The sequence below is a fragment of the Platalea leucorodia genome (assembly GCF_965183815.1).
Source record: "Platalea leucorodia genome assembly, chromosome: W".
In the NCBI taxonomy this organism is placed as follows: domain Eukaryota; kingdom Metazoa; phylum Chordata; class Aves; order Pelecaniformes; family Threskiornithidae; genus Platalea; species Platalea leucorodia.
Window position 1 is genome coordinate 8147504 of NC_138859.1, and position 23004 is coordinate 8170507.

The 23004-nt window shown below is 37.1% G+C and overlaps 1 protein-coding gene across 6 annotated transcripts in view; it reads left to right on the forward strand.

Annotated features, from left to right (window-relative positions):
• Positions 1 to 23004, forward strand: part of LOC309601661 (vasculin-like) — a 38381-nt gene that overhangs the window by 12178 nt on the left and 3199 nt on the right. For 2 of the 6 annotated variants that reach the window (XM_082334821.1, XM_082334822.1), the window contains 8 exons: positions 5465 to 5584; positions 12014 to 12137; positions 12626 to 12849; positions 13534 to 13600; positions 15939 to 16123; positions 16916 to 17056; positions 17555 to 17719; positions 20401 to 20582. In XM_082334821.1, coding sequence (XP_082190947.1) covers positions 5522 to 5584; positions 12014 to 12137; positions 12626 to 12849; positions 13534 to 13600; positions 15939 to 16123; positions 16916 to 17056; positions 17555 to 17719; positions 20401 to 20582 — 1151 coding nt within the window. In that variant the 5' untranslated portion in view covers positions 5465 to 5521. Of the gene's footprint in view, positions 1 to 5464; positions 5585 to 12013; positions 12138 to 12625; positions 12850 to 13533; positions 13601 to 13896; positions 14009 to 15938; positions 16124 to 16915; positions 17057 to 17554; positions 17720 to 20400; positions 20583 to 21374; positions 21549 to 23004 lie in introns of those variants that run through there. The other 4 variants (XR_014230577.1, XR_014230578.1, XM_082334823.1 and 1 more) reach the window with 4 other exon arrangements.

Genomic DNA, 23004 nt, shown 5'->3' on the forward strand with positions numbered 1-23004 from the left:
AAACTTTGGTTTTTAAACACTATATTGATTTTAAAGTAGCAGGGGAGAGAGGAAAAAAAACTTGCTGGGGGAATGGTATTCTCCTATGGTTATCACCCAAGATGGGAAAAACTGGATTAATTATTACAATGTTATCTTTGTGTACATGCATTGAGTTACATGTTAAACTCTTCAGTTACAATTATTAGTTTCTGACTTATAAGGATAATAGGAATTGATAGGTTCAAATATTTGTGTTAAGTCATAAAGTTGTTCCAGAATTTTGTTCTGATCTTCAAAACTGTATGTCTGGCCTAAATCTATTATGACTGGTATCTTCTTGTGATTCTTATGGTGTTTTGGATTAAGACATCTCTTTTTCGTGGTGGAATTTAGTCCTTCAGATGTCTATAACCACTGTTTAAATACATCTTAGGTCCTAATTTTGTGAGGCAAAGCAAGCCCAAGTAGTTTTCTTAAACTTTTCTTGTCCCTGATTACTGAAATAGTTAATTATTGACTAAGTATAAAATTTTAAATTTCTGTGTTGTTATTCTAAGTGATTTTACTTGTATCTTTTTCTGTGATTTAAAAAAGAAAAATGTAGTAGTGCAGGGAAAATTGACTATACTGTTTGATTTCTTCATTTAATTTGGTCATTTTTTTGCAGAAGTTGACTTTGATTCATACAGTGGCTTTCTGCTTCCCTTTTCTCAGCATGTTACTTCTTTTTCTAAAACAGAGGCAATATATTAATTTTTCCTGAATGCTCTTCAGATGAGACAAATAAGTTTGTTTAAAAAGTGAGTGTTTCCAGCTGCTTTAAAACTGGTGAAAAATACTTTCTGTCACAAAAGGACCTTATTGACTCAACCATAAAAAAACAAAACAAAACAAAAAAACCAAACAACTACCCAGCCCAACCTTTTTGGATGTTGGTTAAGCATACTTGGTGCAGTGTTCTTATTTCAGCTGCTCATGTGGCTCGAAGTGGGTGACTGAGTTATATTTATGACAAATCTCTTTACTGTACATCATTTGGAACCAGCTGTTCGTTATTCCTTGGCATTCACTGCCTTATTATTGGAGATCATACTTCACAAAACTATAGACTTAAATTTTATGTAATTGAATATTGGAATAATTGTTGCATGTTACCTGAAACAAAATGTTTTACAGACTTCTTTCAGATATGCCCCACAAGAAGTAAAATTTAAGAACGGGTGTGTTTTTTTTCTTTGCTGTAAACTATTCTGCTATCCACAACACAGCAAAAGATAAATTTTATCTGAATTTATGGGCTATGGAAGACTTTCTTTTCTGAAGTCACTATGCAGTACTTGAATCTGACACCAGAGACTATTGCTGAGATTAGACTGAATATTTTGACCAATCTGATTAAAGAAACTTAAATGTATTTGAGTGTTAATAGTATGAGGATAGCAGTATTTCAGTGTCTTTTTCTTGCCTTTCTAGAATTGTGCAGCTCTGCTTCAGTAATAGACAACCTGAACCAAATTAGCTTTTACGATACTTTTGTTAGAGAATGGCAGGTATATTTTGAGTTTGTGCTACCAGGGAACGATGAATTCATCATTCAATGATGAATTTTGGGCCTGATCTTTTGTTACCGAGAGAGTTTCTGAAAGCAGTGGAATAGTGTTCAGATCTGTGGAGCTTACCTCAATAAGCTTACTTCTGATAGCTGTATTAACGCTGGGAGTACAACAGCTGTTTTATCAGTGTTAATGAACAGCGGTTGATCTGTTGTGTGGTGTGTGTATGTAAGAGAAGGCTTGCTAGCAGACAAATGAGTTCTTCATGGTCTGTCAGTATAATTAAAGCAAATTCCTGTAAATGCTTGTATGGGTGCATATTATTAACTTTCATTCTATTCAAATACTTGAAAGGAATTTTTGTTTTTAATTTATTTAAAAGTAGGATAGTCCCATGTTTGTGAAAGGCAGAAGTGTTTTTCTAAATTGTTGTTCAATGTTGCCTATTTGCCTTAGTGGCTCCTCAGTCTTTGTAAAGGCAGCTCTTGTTTGATGTCAATCTGGAAGGATGTATCAAGTGAATTTCTAAAGAAGTCTCTTCAGTATTTTTATTAATAACTTCAATTACGAAATGGAATGTGCACTTATTAAATTTGTAGATCTGTGAATCTGAATAGAGGTTGCAAGTTTTTGGGGGGACACAGAATGCAGAAATGTCTCTGTTGGGGATAGCTTAAGAAGTAATGGACTTGAATAGAAAGAAAAAAGGCTTATGTCTATGATCTTATAGAAGATACCTTTCTAGTGATGTATGAGTAGTTCAATACTGGGGCATGTTGCAGAAGAAAGTGATGGTCTCGGTTGTTGGTCTAACTTAAGTTGGAAAGCAACGAAGAATCAATCAAACTGATGTTTGGCAACCAAGCTGATCACAAAGGGTTTAAGCATAGCAAATCCTGTCTGTGGCAGCAGAGTGGTCTTGCTGACATCCCATTCTCTCTTTTTGTGATCTATTTTCAATTTACCAAAAATATCTTCCTAAGACTGAAGAGTATCCTAGAGCCATTGGATATTTGCTAGATCATCAAAACAGACCTCATGCTTGTAGTGAAAATGTTTTTATATTAAAATACATTCTGGGACAAACTTGTTGGCAACATCAGAAAGGTAGCATCTATAAGAGTATGTATGAAGCCCGGTAAAACATGGTATTGTCAACTTAAAGCTGGGTAGGCTGTGTAATCTAAAATGTAGTTTAAAAAAAAAAAAAAAAAATTTGACCTTTCCTGATCTGCTATGTGTTTCCCAATTTAATTATGGATAGGGTATTTGTGCCTTTTAGAAGTTAGTGAGTAAATAAAGTTTAATAATGAAAATACTTGATTTTTCCTGTGTCTAATTGCCAGACCAATAATATGTACAATCAGATAAGAGAAAGTGTTTTCTTTACTTCGGTGGTGTGGAGATCAGTATCTTCAGTAGTTGCTTTTCTTGGTAGTCTTTAACTGTAAACCTATGAAAATGGTTCTAAAAATACATCTATGCTTTTGTTATTGTTGTTCTTTTATCAAAATTAGCTGGAAGAATTAGGCCTAAAAGAGTTTCTTTTATGGGCTTATTGAAATTTACAGATGTTCTGCTGCTGACTTTGCACTCTGAGTATTGTTTAGTTTTGGCCCAGGCTTCTTTCTTTGTCACTTCACTATACTGTTTTGGAGGAAAGGGATTGACTCATCTGACTCAGCAGCACTATCAAAAACCTTTTTAGAGCTTTTAGTTGGAGAACTGAGAACATGGGGAAGACTTGAATCTGCTTCTAGAATAATTTTTGTGGGAAGAAATATACACCCAGTATCAGTGAGCTGTGGACAAAGTTTGGTTAAAAACACCTTTCCAATCCTTAAAAACTTGGTGATCACCAAGTCTCACCTCAGCCCTTGATTTATGTGCAAAGGTAAAAGGTAGGGATGTTAGTAAGTTAAGAATAAACTTTTTTCATGGCAGTTGGATAAACAGTAGTGTTAGGAAGCTTGACTAGTTTTCTAAAAACAGTAAGGCTAATTTGTTAAGAAATCACTTTGTTAGTGCTTTTGTTGTCCCATACCTAATAGCTGATTCACCAATAACTTGGTAATACTTTTTGGATCCTTTGGAACGTTCTTATTTGGAACGAACCTAATCTCTCCATTTGTTTTTTAGACTGTAAGTACCTTGGTCTGAAGATTATGATGTTGTTGTTGTGCTGATCTTCCAGTATTGATATCTGTCTTGGTCCTTTCTAAAAATTTCATGATACTCTTGCTTGGAGATGAGAACTGTATCTGAGGGAAGGAGGAAAAAAAAATATTTTTCTTGCTGTAGTCTATTCACATTTAATTTGCTATTTCTTAATTTAGCATCTCTTGTATTGGTTCATCTGTAAACATCTACCCTTTTCTGTTTCTATACCATTGCTGAACGTGATTAATCAGTAAAAGTGAACTTGGTTCCTGTTTAGAAAGAGAAGCCATTTTTGTGATGGTTCTGTGACTCTAGAACTTCCTTCTTTTTGTTTGGTTTTTTTTTTTTGTTTGTTTGTTTGTTTGTTTTTTACTAGTCTGACATAATCAGATTCTTTAGAAAATTTCTCTGGAATTTCTTTTGAAGTTAATTTAGAAGAGAGTGTTGGATGACTTCAGTAGTGTAATTTATAACAAGTTATTTGGGTGGCACATAGTTTTAAACTTGTCTCTATTTAATGATAGTGGATTTTGTACATCTTATAGTTTAACTTTGATATCAGAGGTACCTAAAAACTTTACTATGAGCTCACTGCATAAAAAAGAACTAGCAGCTCAACTAAGTAGTTCAGTTTAATGCTTACAGATCTGCTATACTACCTTTTAGAAGTTGGAACATTCTCTTCTGTCACTGGAAGTCTGCAGTAGTCCAGTTCAGGCCAGAATACAACAATAATTATCAGTTATCAAGTTCAGATTCTACATCTCTTACTAAAACTTACTTAAATTACAGTAGCTTTAGATTAAAGTGAACTATATCTGTGCTCACTGACTAACAGATCTGCACTCTGTTGTGCAGAGATGTGGAATATGCGTTTATTTGGGTCTCCCTGTAAAATGCACATGGATGTTAATTATGTTTTCACTAGCTGAATTTCTAATAGTGTGTATATTCTACTTAAGATACTTTTGAGTCATTGACAATTTTGCAGTATCTAGCTGCAGAGCATGATTCACATACCCTTATAATTCAGGTAGTTTCATCTATTTCTTTCCCTTCTGTGCTATTGTTCAGCTTCAAGAAATATAGCTTGCATTATCTTGCATTCTCTTGCTTACTGAGAGATGTTTTCCCACCTGTGGAGAGAGCATGGGGTAGAAAAAATACTCTTGGGTTTTATCTTAAGCCATTACCTTTTCTTGCCCGTTTTCAAACTAGAGAGTTTTACTGGATTTTGGCAGTATTTCTGAACGTGTAAACACTGTTTCCATTAAATCTAGAGAAAATATGGGGCTTGTGGTGGTCCTGAGCATCTAGTCTTTTATTAAGGAACTTTAATATGCCCTCTAAGATTAACTTTTAGGGACTAATTTGAAAAATCAGCTGCTTCTAGGAAGCTAATGAAATAGCTCCTGCAATCCATTCTAGATAGTACTGGAAAATATTTAAACAAGCTAATTTTGCCATAGCTTTCTGATCAGACCTTACGCAAGATGCTTCATCCCATTTATAAGAGGAAATAAAGGAGTGAATGTTACAGTTGTATTTTCATGATACCTGTGATATATTTGATTAGTGTGACACTTTGGTAATAAAAGTGCAGATGTGATGCTACAAATGAGATGAGGCTAGTTAGATTCTAAAAACAGATGTGTGAGAAAATAATACCAGAAAACAGAAGGGAAATAATGATCAAAACACCACAAGTGTAATCCTCTTGTAAGATAAGCATCTGAAAAGTACTCATTTCTTGTTTTTTCCAATTACAGGGACTTGCCATGAGGTGCTGAAGCCTTGTTTCATTGATTCGGAGAGACTGGACCTAAATGGCGCAGCATGACTTTGCTCCAGCCTGGCTTAATTTTCCTACTCTGCCATCATCAACAAAAGTATGTTCTTTGCTGTTCTTTTGAACAGGCAGTCTCATTATTAGAGAAGTCTAAATGTCATAACCTTGATCATAGTAAAAATACAAATCTCTTTATGAATATGTGAAGGGTGATAACAGATGATATCTATCAAGTCTTGTTGTCGTGATTTAAATAGTTGGACCTTGGTTGTCAAGCTCGTACCTCCGGTAGGGGTTTTTGCTTGAGCATCTGAGTTCATGTGTTCATCTGAAGTATGTGCCTGGATACATAGTCAGAGCTATTGTTGGATTAAGATTGCCTTCATCAGGAGTTTAAAATGAATTATAGTATTTTGTGCTAGAAGAAATGAGACAGAGGCATGTGCTCAATGTTCTTGCTTCTGATTTTGCTCCGTGTCCTATACGTTTTACAGAAGTGTTATTCTGTCATCCAAGTGATTAAAAAAAATGCTTTTGAAATAGACCTTCTGAAATGGCTCTTCAGTTGCTGGTGGGATGCTTGCTACTACTGGTAGTGTGTGGTGCTTTCGAATAGTTGTGCGTTCTCGCTGTGGTTGTTTCATCTAGACTACTGTTAATCACTTGATACAATGGGACAGCTTGGAAACAAGAAATAGCAATCTCTGAATCATTACAATTTGTAAGTATTCTAGGGAGTCTTGAATATGTCTCTCTCGTATAAATGTTTCTTTTTTCTGGCCTATCCTTCTACTCTTTCTTAATTTGTGTGAATGCAGAAGCAGAGGCAGCACTGGATACTTCAAACTCCTGTCATCTGTTTTATTTCCCTATTTGTAGACCTGTTGTCTTCACTATAATCTTTTGAATGCAATATCCATATCTGCAGCTATGAGAGTGGCATTGCCTTGCTTTAATGTACTTATGTAAGTTTCTTGCTGTCTTTCATGTCTGTGGAAAATGTTTAGCCTTTATAAACTTATGGGAATGGAACTTATGGAAGACAGGGCTGGGGAGCAGAATGAAGCCCCCATAATCCAAGGGGAAATGGTTAGCAACCTGTTACACCACTTAGACACACACAAGTCTATGGGGCCGGATGGGATCCACTCAATGGTACTGAGGGAGCTGGCAGAAGTGCTCACCAAGCCACTTTCAATCCTTTATCAGCAGTCCTGGCTAACCGGGGAGGTCCCAGCTGACTGGAGGGTAGCAAATGTGACGCCCATCTACAAGAAGGGTCGGAAGGAGGATCTGGGGAACTACAGACCTGTCAGCCTGACCTCAGTGCCAGGGAAGGTCATGGAGCAGATCATCCTGAGTGCCATCATGCGGCACGTGTGGGACAACAAGGGGATCAGGCCCAGCCAGCATGGGTTTATGAAGGGAAGATCCTGCTTGACTAACCTGATCTCCTTCTATGACAAGGTGACCCGCTTAGTGGATGAGGGGAAGGCTGTGGATGTTGTCTATCTGGACTTCAGTAAAGCCTTTGACACCGTTTCCCACAGCATTCTCCTGGAGAAACTGGCTGCTCATGGCTTGGACGGGCGTACTCTTTGCTGGGTTAAAAACTGGCTGGATGGCCGAGCCCAGAGAGTGGTGGTGAATGGAGTTAAATCCAGCTGGCAGCCGTTCACAAGTGGTGTTCCCCAGGGCTCAGTACTGGGTCCGGTCCTGTTCAATATCTTCATTGATGATCTGGATGAGGGGATGGAGTGCTCCCTCAGTAAGTTTGCAGATGACACCAAGATGGGTGGGAGTGTTGATCTGCTGGAGGGTAGGAAGGCTCTACAGAGGGACCTGGACAGGCTGGATCGATGGGCCGGGGCCAACTGTATGAGGTTCGACAAGGCCAAGTGCCGGGTCCTGCACTTGGGTCGCAACAACCCCATGCAACGCTACAGGCTTGGGGAGGAGTGGCTGGAGAGCTGCCTGGCAGAAAAGGACCTGGGGATGTTGGTTGACAGCCACCTGAACATGAGCCAGCAGTGTTCTCAGGTGGCCAAGAGGGCCAATGGCATCCTGGCTTGTATCAGGAATAGTGTGGCCAGCAGGACTAGGGAAGTGGTCATCCCCCTGTACTGGGCATTGGTGAGGCCGTACCTCGAGTCCTGTGTTCAGTTTTGGGCCCCTCACTACAAGGACATCGAGGTGCTGGAGCGCGTCCAAAGAAGGGCAATGAAGCTGGTGAAGGGTCTGGAGCACAAGTCTTATGAGGATCGGCTGAGGGAGCTGGGGTTGTTTAGCCTGGAGAAGAGGAGGCTGAGGGGAGACCTTATTGCTCTCTACAGCTACCTGAAAGGAGGTTGTAGTGAGGTGGGTGTTGGTCTCTTTTTTTTCCCTAGTAACAAGTGATAGGATGAGAGGAAACATCCTCACGTTGTGCCAGGGGAGATTTAGATTAGATATTAGGCAAAACTTCTTCACTGAAAGGGTAGTGAAGCACTGGAACAGGCTGCCCAGGGAAGTGGTTGAGTCCCCATCCCTGGAGGTATTTAAAAGATGGGTAGACGTGTCGCTTAAGGACATGGTTTAGTGGTGGACTTGGCAGTGCTGGGTTAACGGTTGGACTTGATGATCTTAAAGGTCTTTTCCAACCTAAATGATTCTGTGATTCTGTGATTCTAAATAGGTTCATGCTATTGTTAAATGCAGTCAGCTGTCAGTATTAGTTGCGTTCCCATTGCTTTACTTGTATATGTCTACACACACACGCATATGTTTTTTAAGTCAGATCATTGAATGTCCTTATTTATTATATTGCTCTATTCATCCTTTTTCTACGCTGATCTAGCTAGCTTCTTTGTTTAGTATAGTCTGTCAGCAACTGTCAGTTGCTATTCTGGGAACATCAGGCCTATGTGTTCCAGGATGATTCCTGCGATCTGTTTGTTTTCATTCTGTTTGATTTCTGAGATATTCAACTCTTGATCTGCTTTTTCCAATTGAAATACATTTTCAATCAGAAAAGTAATCAGAGCTTAGTTTAATATGGTGTCACAATTGCAAACAATCTTTCTCTACATATTTCAAGAATCTGCTGGAAGAGCTTTACCTGCATACTTAAAATGTCAATATGGCAGGATAAAAATAAGTTCCATCACTACCCTAGTACTACTCGAATATATCTGGGATGTGGGTTGTATTTGTCACCTCATTCCTGAATTGTGGGAAATTTAATTGCAAGCATATGTTGTGGATCCTGTTCTCTTCCATGAGTCTTTGCCTCAAGGAATTTAGATAGACTTTCTTTCATCTCTTCCAAAAACTCTGTAGTGGTATGCTTTCTCCGTTATAGTCTTTGTGCTTCATTGTTTGAAATGCAGCTTATTTCCTTGCGTTACCTCCTCCCTCAATGATCAGTGTTCTGTGATATAGAGCATGTTTGGATATTAAATGCTTAAAAAGTCTTTTTGGTTCTACCCAATGTGTAGTAATTCCTAGTTTACAGAATAAGGCTAATCCTGTCATTCCTCTACAAGACAGGTCTCAAATGTTGTGCCCCCCTGCTCCCTGTCCCCTCCATTTCCTAGAACAGATGTTTATTTCTGCTTCCCACATCTTGACAAAGCAGCTGAAGAGAAGAACAGGTAGGAGGGATGGAGATGAAGAGGAAGAATGTGGTGAGGAAGGCAAGGTGTCTCATGTTTCTTGCAGAATGGAGCTGGGATGAGGCTATGGTATCAACAATATTTAGACTTGAGAAGGAGAAACTGAACCCTGCACAGTCAGTTTTTATTTCCCTGAAAGAGGCACTTTTAGGAATTGCATCTTTACGAGTTTGGTTTCCTCGATCCTGGGTAGCCAAGGCTTTCTGTTACATAGGTAAAGGCTAGCATTAGAAAAACCTGATGCCAGGAAGCTGGGATTGTGAATAAGTTTTCTTAATGTGACTGATAGAGATTACAGCTTGATGGAAATCCATCTCACTTATTACTGATTATTTCCTCTTAAGGATAAGCTTTTATATCATCTCCCTGTCACTTATATGGCAAAGTCTACTGAGATAGCTGGGTATCCGTTGCTCAGTAGCTTTAGTTCAGGTCTGGAACTAATATATTTGCATCAGTGCAGTATTGCAGTTGAGCAGGCAGAAATGGGAGTGTGTTGTGAATAGTGAAGCCATCTTGGGATATGGATGAAACTTCTCAGAAAGGATTGCTATAAAATGTGCATGGGGAGATTACAGATAGACTGGTAAACTCAGCAGTTTTTGCAAGTTTACTGTTACTTCATGTTAAGCAATAAGACTTCTTATACTTCAAAAATCTGTGTGGCTTGCTTTCTTGGCTGGCTGAATCAAGTCAGATAATTTCTCAACTTCCAGAAATTGCCAGTAGATTTCCTGTTGATTACAAAGTTTACTGTCATCTTTGCCACAAGAGGCTTGATAGACTGATACCTCCATCATGAGGAAAATGCAAACTGCATGATCTTTGCACGTGATTTAGAGACTTTAGATGCATTATATTAAGTACAACTCAAACTCTCTATATAAAGTGCTGTCAGTTATAGTTTGTGAAAATGTGATTGTTCTTCAAAGTTCATACAAAAAAGAAAAGAAAGTCTTAAAGGCAATATTAAAAGGTTGTCATATGTAAATGAACACATGAAGCTATCTTCTAAAATTTCATCTATGATAACCAGATCTGGAGTTTTCAGAAATTTTTGGCAGCTTTATTCAAAGTTTTTTTTATAATGAATTATTTTTAACTTAAATATTGGGATTCATTATGATAACTTGGTAACTACTTAGATCTTTTGATAATTTCTTGTGGTTTTCTGTTTTTTCTCTCTCTCCAAGTTTGTCAAGGAAATAATTCACTTCCCAGATCTCAAACTGAGAGGGAAATCCCTTTTCATTTGACTTCTATACAGTTTGGAAATACATATCTATTGCTTACTTGAGTTTGAATTTTAAGCAGTGGATTTTGAACAGCACCTTGAGCTCTGCTGGGGCATTGTCAGTAGAACTTAGGTGGCATTTTTTGTGTGATTGTCTCGTGGTGGTGGGGGAGAAGGAAATAATTTTCTTCAACATATTTTCCAAAGTAGTTAAACCTTTTAATGTTATTTCCTTTTTTTTTTTTTTTCCCTTTCTACTCACTTTGACCAGTGGCATACTTTAAATATTAATATGGGTTGTTTAGACATTAATGGATAATAACTGTTGAAATAAACTTGGGGCTTTCATTTTCAAACATGCACCATTACTGCTATGCTTTTTTTTTCTTTCCTCTCTTCTCTCCTCCTGAATGTTACTCAATCCGGAGAGGGAGTGAGCTTCAGGCAGCAAAGTTGATACTTTTGGTGCAGTAAAGTTGATACTCCCTGGAATCACTAAGCTTACTTTGCTCACATAGTACATTTCCACATAGCTGTGCATTTATGCATTTGTAGCTATTATGGCTCTGGGAAGTGTTGGATCTCTTGTACATGTGCAATATAGTGGACATGTGCACAGTATGTGCTGGAGGGAAGGGGGCTTTGCATCTGCATCAAAGGTTGGCTGTGTGGCAGGGAGGTGCTGGGTAACACAGCTCTCTGCTATCACTCACTGGAATATGTGTGGCATGTACAACAGTAAGGCTAAGCACTGCTTTTGCAGAATGAAAATTTATTCTTGAATTTTTAAGGTGTAACAGTGAAAGAAATGTTATAGTGTTAAAATAGTAAAGCCAGGTAGAAGTAATAGGGAAGACAGCTGCTGTAAGACATGATCTTTTCTGGTTTAATCCCCTTAGGTATGAGTTCTAGTCAGGATGCTGTTTTGATTTCTGAGTGCTATTCTCAACATAAGGTTTTGGTTTATAAAGTACTTCTTACTGGTATATTAAATATTTACTTCTTTAAAATTTCTACAATACCTACTTATAACTGATAGTTTGAAGTATATTTGTGAATCTGTACACTTTTGACTCTAGGTTTTACTTGTATTTCATAACTAGTTGCATTTGCTTTATTAAGTTATTAATGACAAGGCTAATAAACTGAGCCTTTTTTGGGTGCAGCTGCCTCTGATGGAAGCAACTCTTTGCTTTCTATGCAATGCACATGTGTAGTCTCTAACCACCCAAATTAAGATCCCAGACTTCTTTCCTGCCTTCCAAACTGTGATCTCGTATCCTTTGTTACCTTTTTTTATTTTTCCTCTTCTGCCACGTCACTTGTGCTCTGTTCTGCTGCCAAACCAAAATAAACACTTAGTTGTTTTTTTTTTTTTTTTTTTTTTTTACTTTGTGTCACAAGCATGGTCCTCAGCACTGTTTCAGTGTCCTGGATCAGAAGATATAGCTTCTGCTAGCATGGGAGATGATGACGTAACTCTGAACATATGCATACTTGAGAACTGCTGTATTGTCTGCCATTCATAGTCCTTTTAAAAATGGATTGTATATACCATGAGTAATGTACATATTACAGTTCTGATAATTCAGTTTTGTTATTAATCAGATATCTCAGGTCTACCACTTGTGCTCCTTTACAGTCATCACTGAACTTTGAGAAACATTCTGAAAATTTTTCGTGGACAGAAAATCATTATGAAGCAAATCGCAGAAGGCACAACTCTTCAGATGGGTTTGATCCTAACATTGGATGGCCTAATGGAGGTAAAATTTAGCTTTCATTGAACACTTTAAATACGTTTACATTGTTGCTTTGTAGCACTTTGGCTAGAAAAAAAGTCTGATAATAATAGCTATCCTATGCCAAATGCTGTATTCTGTAGCAGAATAGAGGTAATGGAAAGACAGATCTGGGAGACAATGTGATGACTAAGGGTTGGTTAAAGTAGTGTGATTCCAGGTGTATTTCTTAAGAAGGTGGTCAAGTTAATTCTCTAGCCAACAACATATAAATGAGCAGCCAGAAAAGGGGTTTGACTTTTTAATGTTGGACTACTATCCTCTTTCTTTGGCACTGTTTTGTGAGATTCTTCCCTGCTGCTTATGTGAATGAAAACTAAGTTTATTATGCTATCACATCCCAGAGTATAGAGCTGCTTGCTTAACTCCTCTACCAATTTTGCAAAAGTAGAATGTTCTTTCAAAGCTGTTAGTAATTAATTTTTTTTTTTTTTTAAATTTAAAAATCTAAGGGCATTTTGGGAGAAAAGAGAAGAATGGTTGGCATTCACAAGGCAGAAACGGTACAGAAAATATAAACTATCGTGGGGGATACCATGGTGGAGGTTCCCGCACTCGTACCAGCATTTTCCACTGTGGAAAAGGCCAAGGACTGCATGAAAACAATATATCTGATAATGAAACTGGGAAAAAAGAAGACAAGGAAGTACCCAAACAGTTTGAGGCTGAGGATTTTGTAAGTTAATTGTAATTATAATAAATGAAGTTTCATTGTTTCTGCAAGTGACATTTTTTCTATTACAAGATACTTCATGAGATTTCACCAGTTACAGATCATCATTGAGGGATCACCCTTCCCGTAGGTAAGAGGGTGTTAGTCATTTGTCCACTAACTTGTTTCTCATTTTATATTCAGTTATGTTTTTATTATTGTCACTTAAGTGTTTAAGTGAAACTATAATTGCGTTCTAAATTTATTTCATAATATCTTACCACAGTTTACTGTGGCATGTGTATGTATTAAATTCTACACAAGTACCTTACTGGAAATACGAAGTACTAACAAAATGATCTTTCTGCCGCTGGCCGTTTGAGGTCCCATGCTTCAACCTAAAATTGTAGGATGTAAGGGGAAGGGTGAACTTCCTCTTTGAAGAACCATACGTCACTGTGTTTTGCTTTCTCTGGACAGTTCATATAATGGTATCAACTGCTATTTGAGATGTTTTGTTGGAGAAGAGAAACAAGTGAGCGTTGATCTATTTGGGTTGCAGGGGGAAGTGTCTAGTCTGTCTCCATTTAAAAAATCTTTGACAACAGAGATCATACTTCCGATATTATTGTGATTCTTTATTTCATTGGTCCCACAATTCAAGACTTATTAAATTTTCTTTTTAATAATGATAAATTTTCCTTTCAGCCATCTTTGAATCCTGAATATGAGAGAACACCAAACCAGAATAAGTCTTTAGCTGCAAGTGTGTGGGGTGAGTATTTTTGATGTTTCTAAATATAAAAATGTAGTGGAGATCTGAAGTTGTGTTATTTGAAACATAAGAATTTTTTTAGAATATTACAAAGATATAGATTGAAATTGAGGAAACTTCAATATTATTACAACGTAAGTATCTTTTTGTTAGAGAGGTGACGCTTCTAGTTGGATATCAATCTGTTGGTCTGTAGATGCAGCCACAACTAGGATTCTTTCCAAGAACAAGTATGTGTCTTTTTGTAAAGATGTCAAGAATTTATCTCCCAAGAGGAAATGCGATGAAGGTGGGTCACCTAAGCTAGTGATGCGATTGCTAGCTGAAGACTTCGTAAAAGAATGCTCCTGATTGATTAGAGCTGTTGGAAGATCTTGGAGAGAAACCTAGGAGGGCTGGGAAGAGCAGGTTAGTTTGCAGAGATTTAAGGTCTCTTCCTGGAAGCAAATGTCTTAAGCTGTTGGTTGTGTTTATGAATTACTTGTAAGAAAGCCAAACCTGAGAGCGGGCCTTTAACTGAACTGTAGTCCGGGTTTGTTTACTCGTCTCCACCTGATAAATTTGGCTACCGCTTTACAGTTCTGTGGGCTTTAAGTAGTGAATTGTTCACTCTAAGAAGGTGGTAGCTTTAGACTGCACAGGTTTTAAAGTAATAAACTTACTCAAAATAAGAACCTTTCTCTTTGAGGAAATAAGTTTAAACGTAAAAGCTACAACTTAAACTGTTGTTAATACTGAGGTCTGAAACTTGTTGCTCATTTTAAATGGTACTTTAATTTGCTGATTCTTTTTCTCATACTTCCCCAGTATGTTTTGCATTCTTAGGTAACACTAGGTGTAGGCCAACCCCTCAATATAAATATCTAACTGCTAAGAACTTCTGCAGGAGCCTAAACAATTGGATTGCTTTCCATTTTTGTGTATTTAGCAGCTTTCATGTGAAGTCATGAAATATAGTTATCTTTCAATAAAAGAGTAACAATAGCTAAATTTTTTTCCTAACCAAGTTGTGGAAAATTATATAGCAACTTGAGTGTTTTACAACCTTTGCAGCACTCTGGCTGTGGCTGCTGCATGGTGTGGCTCAATTTGATCTGAAGGAGGGCAAGTTTTCCAGGCTTTCTAGGTATCGCTCTTCATAAGCAAAGGAAGGAACAGTTCAGTTAGGTACATATATCTGTAAGCTGCAGCAGCTTGTTACAGCTTACAGCTTGGTATCTTACTTTTTTACAGCTCTGCTATTGCAAGCCTTGTTTTGTAATTGAAAAACTGAAATTAAGGCTATTCTTATTCCCTATTAAAGGAAACTTAATATTCAGGACAAGAGAAATGTTACCATCCCCTTTTAATGACTGTTAAAAACGTGTGCTTTTGTTACATTCCATTTTACCTTGTGTATGTGGGATGGGAGCATGTGAGTATTATGAAGTTTTTTCATAAAGTTTAATGAGAGCTAAGCATACAGTTATCACAAATGTTTTGTAACATCTACCTGCTAAACAAAGCTAAGATCACTTATGCTTTAAAGATAGGTTTTTTTAAATGTAGGATATGGCAACTCTGCCTGTGAGAGAGAGGAGATAATCTTGGAAAAGGTTGTTAATGCAGCATTGTAATGCATGTGCAAAAAATCAAGTGTTTTTTTCACTTTTTGAAAACTTTAGAACTGTTTTTAATAGGTGTTCTTTCAAACTGTGTTAAATGTCAGTTACTTAGTATGACAGCTGACTATGTCTCCAATTAGTGGTCTCTTGAACCTGGAAATGGTGTAAGCTTCAGATGTTCTATTATGCCCATCTGAGGCATAGAGATAGAGAAACTGGTCATTACCATGGTCTACCGTAGTATGCATCTCTTCTCTCATGTTTATAGAGCCTTGGTGTGGAACATTTGGCTCTAAAAAGAGTTGTTAATAAATATATGAGTAATTCTTTAGTAACCTTAAAGGGAAATATGAAAACCATAATCTCTTTTGAAGATTGGGTAACTATTAACAACTAAGAGTTTTTGGATTTGCAAACAAGAACTGTGTAGCTAGCTTCTTTGACTGAAGGATATCTTTTATTTTCCAAAAGTAAAATTCCTGCATTGCCAAGTGAAATATTTTATAAAAGGTGGTTGTGGAAAATGGAACAGAACTTGTGTTTACCCAGGTTTGTACAGTGTGTTATTTGTGGAACTAATACTGGACCAAGTTCCTGATTTACGCCTATTTGTTCTGGACCATATGGCTATCCAGTACCCTATGAACTAGGAACTTAAGAATGTATACACATGCGCGCGTGTGTGTATACACTCTCTCTCTCTCTCTCTCTCTCCTCTTTTTTTCCTCCCCCAGAGTACCCTTTGAATCCTAAATCTAGATCTCCAAGAATGCTGGTCATTAAAAAGGGCAGTACAAAAGAACTGCAAATATCTGGATTCCCTGTAGTAGGAAGTCTTCATTCACAGCCAGTAAAGAATGGAACTGCCACAAGTGTTTATAAAGGATTAGTCCCTAAACCTGCTACTCCACCTGCAAAGGTGAGTCTTGGATACTGGTGGCATGAACAACATGCTGAAAAAAATCATGCTCTAATTCTGAAAGTGCTTATTTCACCCCTGAGAATACTGTTCCTGGAGTATTATGCTTTCAAATCTTGCTAAGTGCAGAACACCCCAAAAGTGAACGGAAACACTTTTTCTCATTTTTCTTTTATAAATATACTGTAATTGGATCTCTTTGTTTCTCATTTACCTTTGAGAAGTGCAAGAGCTGTCCAAGGGAGAGTGAAAAGTATGTTTTTAACTTACAGAATAGCAATGCCTTTTGTATATATGTTTTTAACAGAAAAATAGATACCTAGTGGAGAGCTATAGTTGGCATAAAAGTACCTCCAGAATTTCTCCCAATTATTGATATAGACGTACTTAGTGTCATTCTGGTCCCTCTCCATATGCAACTTTCCATGTTCATCTTTTGATTTTGTTTCAGGAATTTTGTGCTCCTGAGAGCATCTAATGGAGCTGTTCTTAACTCTCTTAACATACTACATTAAAAACACTACTTTCAGCTGTTGAAGACTCATATTTTGATTCTTAATACCTCAAATATGAGGGTCTTAATTGTAAATTTAACTCTATATAAAAAAGTGTAAACAGTATTTGTGAGAGAGGATGAATTGCTCATAAACAGTCTCTTTTCCACAATAAAACAGGTATTTGCTCTAAATTATGGTTGTAGTTATTTGCTTTTGCTTAATCATTTTTCTAAATATTCCTGAAAATAATCCTATTGTAGTTAATGACTCTCTAAGTTTTTAAATTTTTGTTTAGCCTACACAGTGGAAAAGCCAAGCAAAAGAAAATAAACTTGGGAATCCATTTTCTCATGAATCTGCATATGGTATTGGCAATTTCAGTCCTTTCAAATCAACTGCCAAGGCATTTACTGTATCACAGAATTCAGTGAACGAGGTAAAGCAACGTCTGTAGTTTTTATCAAATCTATCAAATTTTAAATTTGTTTGGTTAGATAACTGGATCAGTAAGTTTTATGCAGAACTGTATTAAATAAGTTTGTGGAAGTTAGTGTGGGAGAGAGAAATATGGAAGGTACATCACTGGCCTTTAAGTACTGCAATATTTCTTTTGTAAGTTTGATTTGGAGTAAAAATGGTGCATTAGGAAGTATAACCTGGTAGGTTTAAACTTCAAAACTACTAATAGTGTGATACACTTCAGAAGGTCCACTGTTTGTTAGCAGGGCTCTATAAGCCTTCATCTCTGGGGTTACACGTAAGAACTATATATACTGAAATACAAATATCTTCCCTCTGCTTTTGACTGTGGATATACATGAAGCCTGAAACTACAAGTGCCTGTGAGTCGTCATCTTTCATTCAAAGTTTTCTAAATGAATAAACTTCTAATATTCTTTCTTTTTTCTGACCCCCCCCCCCCCATATACATTAGTGTAATCGGTCAAATTCGTCATCCCCTATTGACAAAGTTGGTCAGCCTCGTTTAACAAAATTGACAAGAATGCGGACTGATAAGAAGAGTGAATTTTTGAAAGCATTGAAACAAGACAGAGTGGAAGAGGAACGTGAAGATGAGAATCATGCTGGGCAAGAGAAGGTAGTTTTGTTCATACCTATTGTAGATCCAGCAGTAACAGTTCTCAGACTGAACATAAGCTACTTTTGGTTGTAAACAGCTGTTAAGTCATGGTCTTGATCTCTAAATGAAGGAAAGGAATTACCTTTTGATGAATTTTAAAAATTTGCTCCAAGTACTACTCTTTCTCCAGTGCTTTTTAGTAGTTTCTTTTTTCTTTCTGCAGTATCTGCTTATACATGTTAAAGACAGATGTGCCTGAGTTATTAGCAACAATAAAAAGAATAAATAAGCTTAGTACACTAACCTAATCTTTGTGGAGGGCAGTGTTTTGCACCTTGGCTGTTAGTTATCCTACAAAACAATTAATGGAAAAAACTTGGTTTTGCTTCTCAAACCATTTCCTTTCTAATTTGAGTGTTTAGATAGCCAGAAGTTCTCTGTTCTTGGTCTAGTCATAGGGGCAGTAGTTTGATTTATGCATATATAAAAAAAATGGGTTTACTTCCTAATTGAGAACTTGGAGGTCTATACTGTATATAATATTATGTATCAGTTTTCTTTCAATCTGGATCAGTTTATGCAGTGCTTAGCTGGCACCTGAGAATATTTGTGTCAGTGCTACCAGCCACCAACAAGCCATATCATAGTTATCATATGCAGTCCAAGTGAAGATAAGTAATGTATTATTCAGGATGAGGCAATTAAAAGCCTATGTTTGCTGTAAATGAGTGGTTTAAAGTGTAAACAAAAAAAAGGGCACAAATTACAAATCAGCCAGACAAATAAAATGAGTGGTTTTGAGGAAGGGTTATTCAGAGACATGAAAAAAGAAACAGTGCCAGTGTGCATTGCTCATAAAAGATGGACTTTTCTGACCCTGTTCCTATTTTGAGCAAAATAAAATTTGCTGTAATGGGACTGTACAACTTAGCTGTATGTGTCAGTTGGGAAAGGTCTGCATCTTTCCATTAGGCATTTTATGGCTGAGCATCCTGAGATGGGTGTTGGGGGTAATGCTGTTCATGTGTGTTTAAGAAATACACAAAATTTTGATTTGATTAAAAAGATCTTGGGAAGCACTGTCTTGAGCTTCAGAATTCTGAACGTGAGGTGGGAATTTCTGTTCCTGAAATTGTCTTGAGTTCTTAATATCTTCATGATACTTATGTCAAATGCATTTTGTTGTCCCATTGTACGCAGCCGATTTTCAGAAGCAGTGTATGGGGGGGGAGGGGAGGTTTTTAGTAGTGAAAATTGTAATGTCCTTGGACAGGTATATGTAACATGTAGCCTGGAGTATTTGTTGGTAAGCGCATGTGTCCCCTGCCCTTGCTGTTTCACTAACAGGTGTGAAAAGATGTTAAATCATGTAACTAATAGTTGTCCTACTTCCAACATTCATTTTAATGATCATCAGTAGAAGACATGGTGTGCAACTGAGTGGATAGGGAGATAACCACACAACAGACTTTTATAACATGATCCTGTTGATGGAATTTTAAGGCCTGCAGCAACAGATTTCACCTCTGAAATAATGAGGCAAATCATGATTAGCAGCTGAATCGTGCTTGGAAGAAGCTATTTTGCCCTAATATATTAAAATTGTTTAATATTTTTATGAATTTTCTTTGATAATGAGATGCATTTTTCAGGTGTATGATTAACAGGTGAATATATGTTTACTGGGGTACTTGTTCTGAAGAAATTCTTGCTGAGCATTCTAAAATTTCTGGAGGCAGACAACGCTGTGAGTGGGAGGGGAATGATGATAGATGGTCTTGATCGTGGACTCTGAAGTATGATTTTGTACAAGTGCAGAACTGGCTGATTGAGCAGTTGCCTCCTGCTATGGATAATGCTTATATGACAAGTTTAGGGATTTTGTTGTCAAAAGGATGTTAGCTAAATAATGTTCATACTCTCCTCTGTTTTTACAGTTGGTAAGACTTCTGAGGCTATTTGGCTCATTACTAAATAAGAATTACAAGTTGCTGAATGAGTAGAATTAAAAGAAACATCTCTGGTTTATAGGATTAAAGAGCTTTTAATATTTGAGTGAACCTGAACAGTCTGCTTTCTAAATAAACTTTCTTCGTAGTTCTTATTTCATGGCTAGTAAGTTATAGTTGCAGTAACAACAGCCTGAGAAGCTCTGTGATGTGTGCATGTGTGTAGGGGTAGCTTTTGACTGAATTTAAAGAGCAGTATCCAATCTTTCTGAACTTGTGGCAGATGAATTTGCTGGTTGAGGTAAGTTGGCTGTGACCTGCCCCTTAAACTAAGCAAACTTGAGAACTCTTTTGCTTTCAAACTTCTCCTGACACGCATGGCTCTGATATTTAATTAGGAACCTTGTTTGTGAGTTCAACAGATAACGTATTTAAGCTGCCTTTCATACTTATAGAAATAAGAAGTTTGAATTTTAAGATATGTTTGAAACTTTATAGAAAAAAGTTTGAGGCTGAACATGGGAGTTGCTTTCTACATTACTTAATCAGGGGCATAACTTAAGATATCTGTAGTATCCGGGTATTGCAAACTCTAGAAGTATGAACAGAATTACCCCTGAAGTAGTATAGAGCATCTCCATTTAAACTTAATTTAAATTAAACAGAATCACTGAATTGCAGCACTTGCAGACATTTACTTGTGAATGGAATTTACTTTTAAATTTTGTAATATATAATTATTTTTAACAGGACGATGAGTCCTTTAACTTGCATAACAGCAACAGTCCTTATCATGAGAGAGTTATAAACCGAAACTTTGAAAATGAAATTCCACAAGAGAATGGCAATGCTCTTACATCTCAACAGATCATTCGATCTTCAACTTTCCCTCAGGCAGATGTTCTTTCAAGCTCACTTGAGGCAGAGCATAGGTATGTACTTTATTATAATATAAAGAGTGTTCCTTCATGGTAAGCGAGCATGTCTTAAATTCTTACTAGTTCAGAAGTCAGAATCTGAAAACTGAGAACACACAAAATGTTTAACGAGTACTGTCAAAGTCTAACTTTTAGACATATACTAATTTAACATGGAATATACTTTGTTTCTACTAGGCTTGTGTACTGATATCTTAAACTTGCTTTACTAAAAATTTGATATATTTCATTATAAAGAAATAAAGCAAATTACATAGTGACTTCATCTCTCTGATTTTGGTCTGCATGTCTAGGAAAAACAATGCATGTAATTTCTATTTGTATTAATAATCCTTTAAATGCTGCATCTTATGTAAAACTCCAGTGAGTTTTTCCTTGTTGTTAAAGAAATTAATTATTTCTCTAACTGACTAGTTGACGCTGTCAATGATATCATATTGAGAATGATACTGCTGGGAAATCACAACTCAGTCTGGAGGTGAGCTTGTCATGAGCTCTGTTAAATTCTTACTGTTTCTGGCAACTATAGAAATGTAGTGATAATTAGTGGGGGTTTTGTTTGTTTGTTTGTTTGTTTTAAGTGATAGATTCTATGTATACATTGGACTAGAGCACTTTTGTAGTACCTGCAGAGGAAACTTTCGTGACCTCTTAGACCTCATGAGTATGAAAAGTGAAATACACCCTGCTATGTTCCTTTTTTTTCCACCATTGGCTATGGCGACAGAAATCTTTGGCCACTAGAGGCTGCTGATGAATTTTTTTTTTTTTTTTTTTTTTTACTAGAAGATAGGAGTCAAATCTAACTCTCATTTGTCAGTTCAAGTGACTTTGAATGGACTTCATAGGGTTTCTGGGCAAGCATCTTTCCTTGTGGTATCCCAGAGAAGATGCTGTGTCTCTGTACTGTACCAGCCCTTTGTCTGAGACCTCTGCATGCATGTAGACAAATGTTTTATGGTAAGCCTTTTTGTGGTAAATTGGACTTGAAGTGACCAGCTTAACTCACAGGATACTTGTGTGTACCTAATAACTGTATAGGCACGTCTTGTACAAAAATATATCTTGGGCTTACTTTCTGCTGGGGGAGTTTCCAATGTGCAGTGATTATGTACTCATCCTGTTGGTGTCAAGTTTGCTAATCTGAAGCTTAATTTTTTTACGTAGTTCACACTTTTAACCATTCTAGAAGCCTAGTGTTGCTTTAAAGGGACAGTGGTCCTGCTAACTTTAGATGATATTGCTTAAAAATTAATTAGCTATTGCCCTAAATTTTATTTATGTTAACAGGAGCTATGTAACTATTCACTTTACTGTACATAATACTGTTAACAGCTTGCCTACAGTAAAATTTTCTGACTCAAATTACTGTTGCTAAAAATATAATTATCATTGCAATGCCAAAAGCAGTTCATAATGGTGAGTCTTTTTCTGTATGTGTATACAAATGCACATATTCTTTTAAAAGAGAGTAGTTTTGGATGACTTGCATATTATTTCTGTTGCTTCCTGAGGATTTCACTGTTTCTGGCTGTCACATTGTCCAGTTTGGTTAAAACGCTACAGAGGATATAATTTCCATTTCTGTTACTGTTAACTTTTTTAAACAATCTCAATAGTGCTGTTCCCCTCCCCCCCCCCAATCCCAGGCTTTTATTATGGTTTTAACAACAGTCATTGGTGTCATTGGTATCCCGCAGTGACACATCCAGTGCATGCCCATTGTATTGGGACCTAGAATTTTTGGTAGGGAAGGTTATGTTGAAGGGCATTTCTTGCTGACATCTGGCTAAATGGAATACCTGGCAAATGACATCAACTGTGAGTTCATCTAACTTCCCTGTTTCAGTATATTCACTGTTCTTCAGCTCTAAGTGTCAGTTTCTTGTGTCAGTTCTGGCATATACTTTAGAAACCTCTCTATTTTTTGTGAAATAGCTTTAATCTTCTTTAACATTTAAGGTCAACAGGTGTGTGGTTTGCCTGAAGAAGGTGCTAATCCTTTTGGCAAAAACTTTGCAGCAAGAGAACTTGCTATCTTCATTGTTAAATGTCACAGTGTCTTCACCCTCAGATAACCCGTGTTTTCACAGCGTCTTCACTCCTAAAACCACTTTCTTCCTGCTCAGATACCGCTGTCCCACTTTTGGCACCCACTTTTATTATTGCATCTTTGGACATCTCGAGCTTAGTCATGAGAGGAATTTGTCTCCATTTCTTTTCCTCCCCTCGTCCCAAAACTCACTCCTAGTTGTAGTCTGTCTGTGCTGGAATATCAGCATCTGCTGTCAGGTGAGACTCAATTGCAAAGAAGCCTGTCCTGGCTCTTGACATTAGCATGTGCTAGAAAAAAGAAACTGTATGAGGCTGTTGCATCCTGAATTGTGGTTCTGTCACTGAGGATCAATGCAGCTTC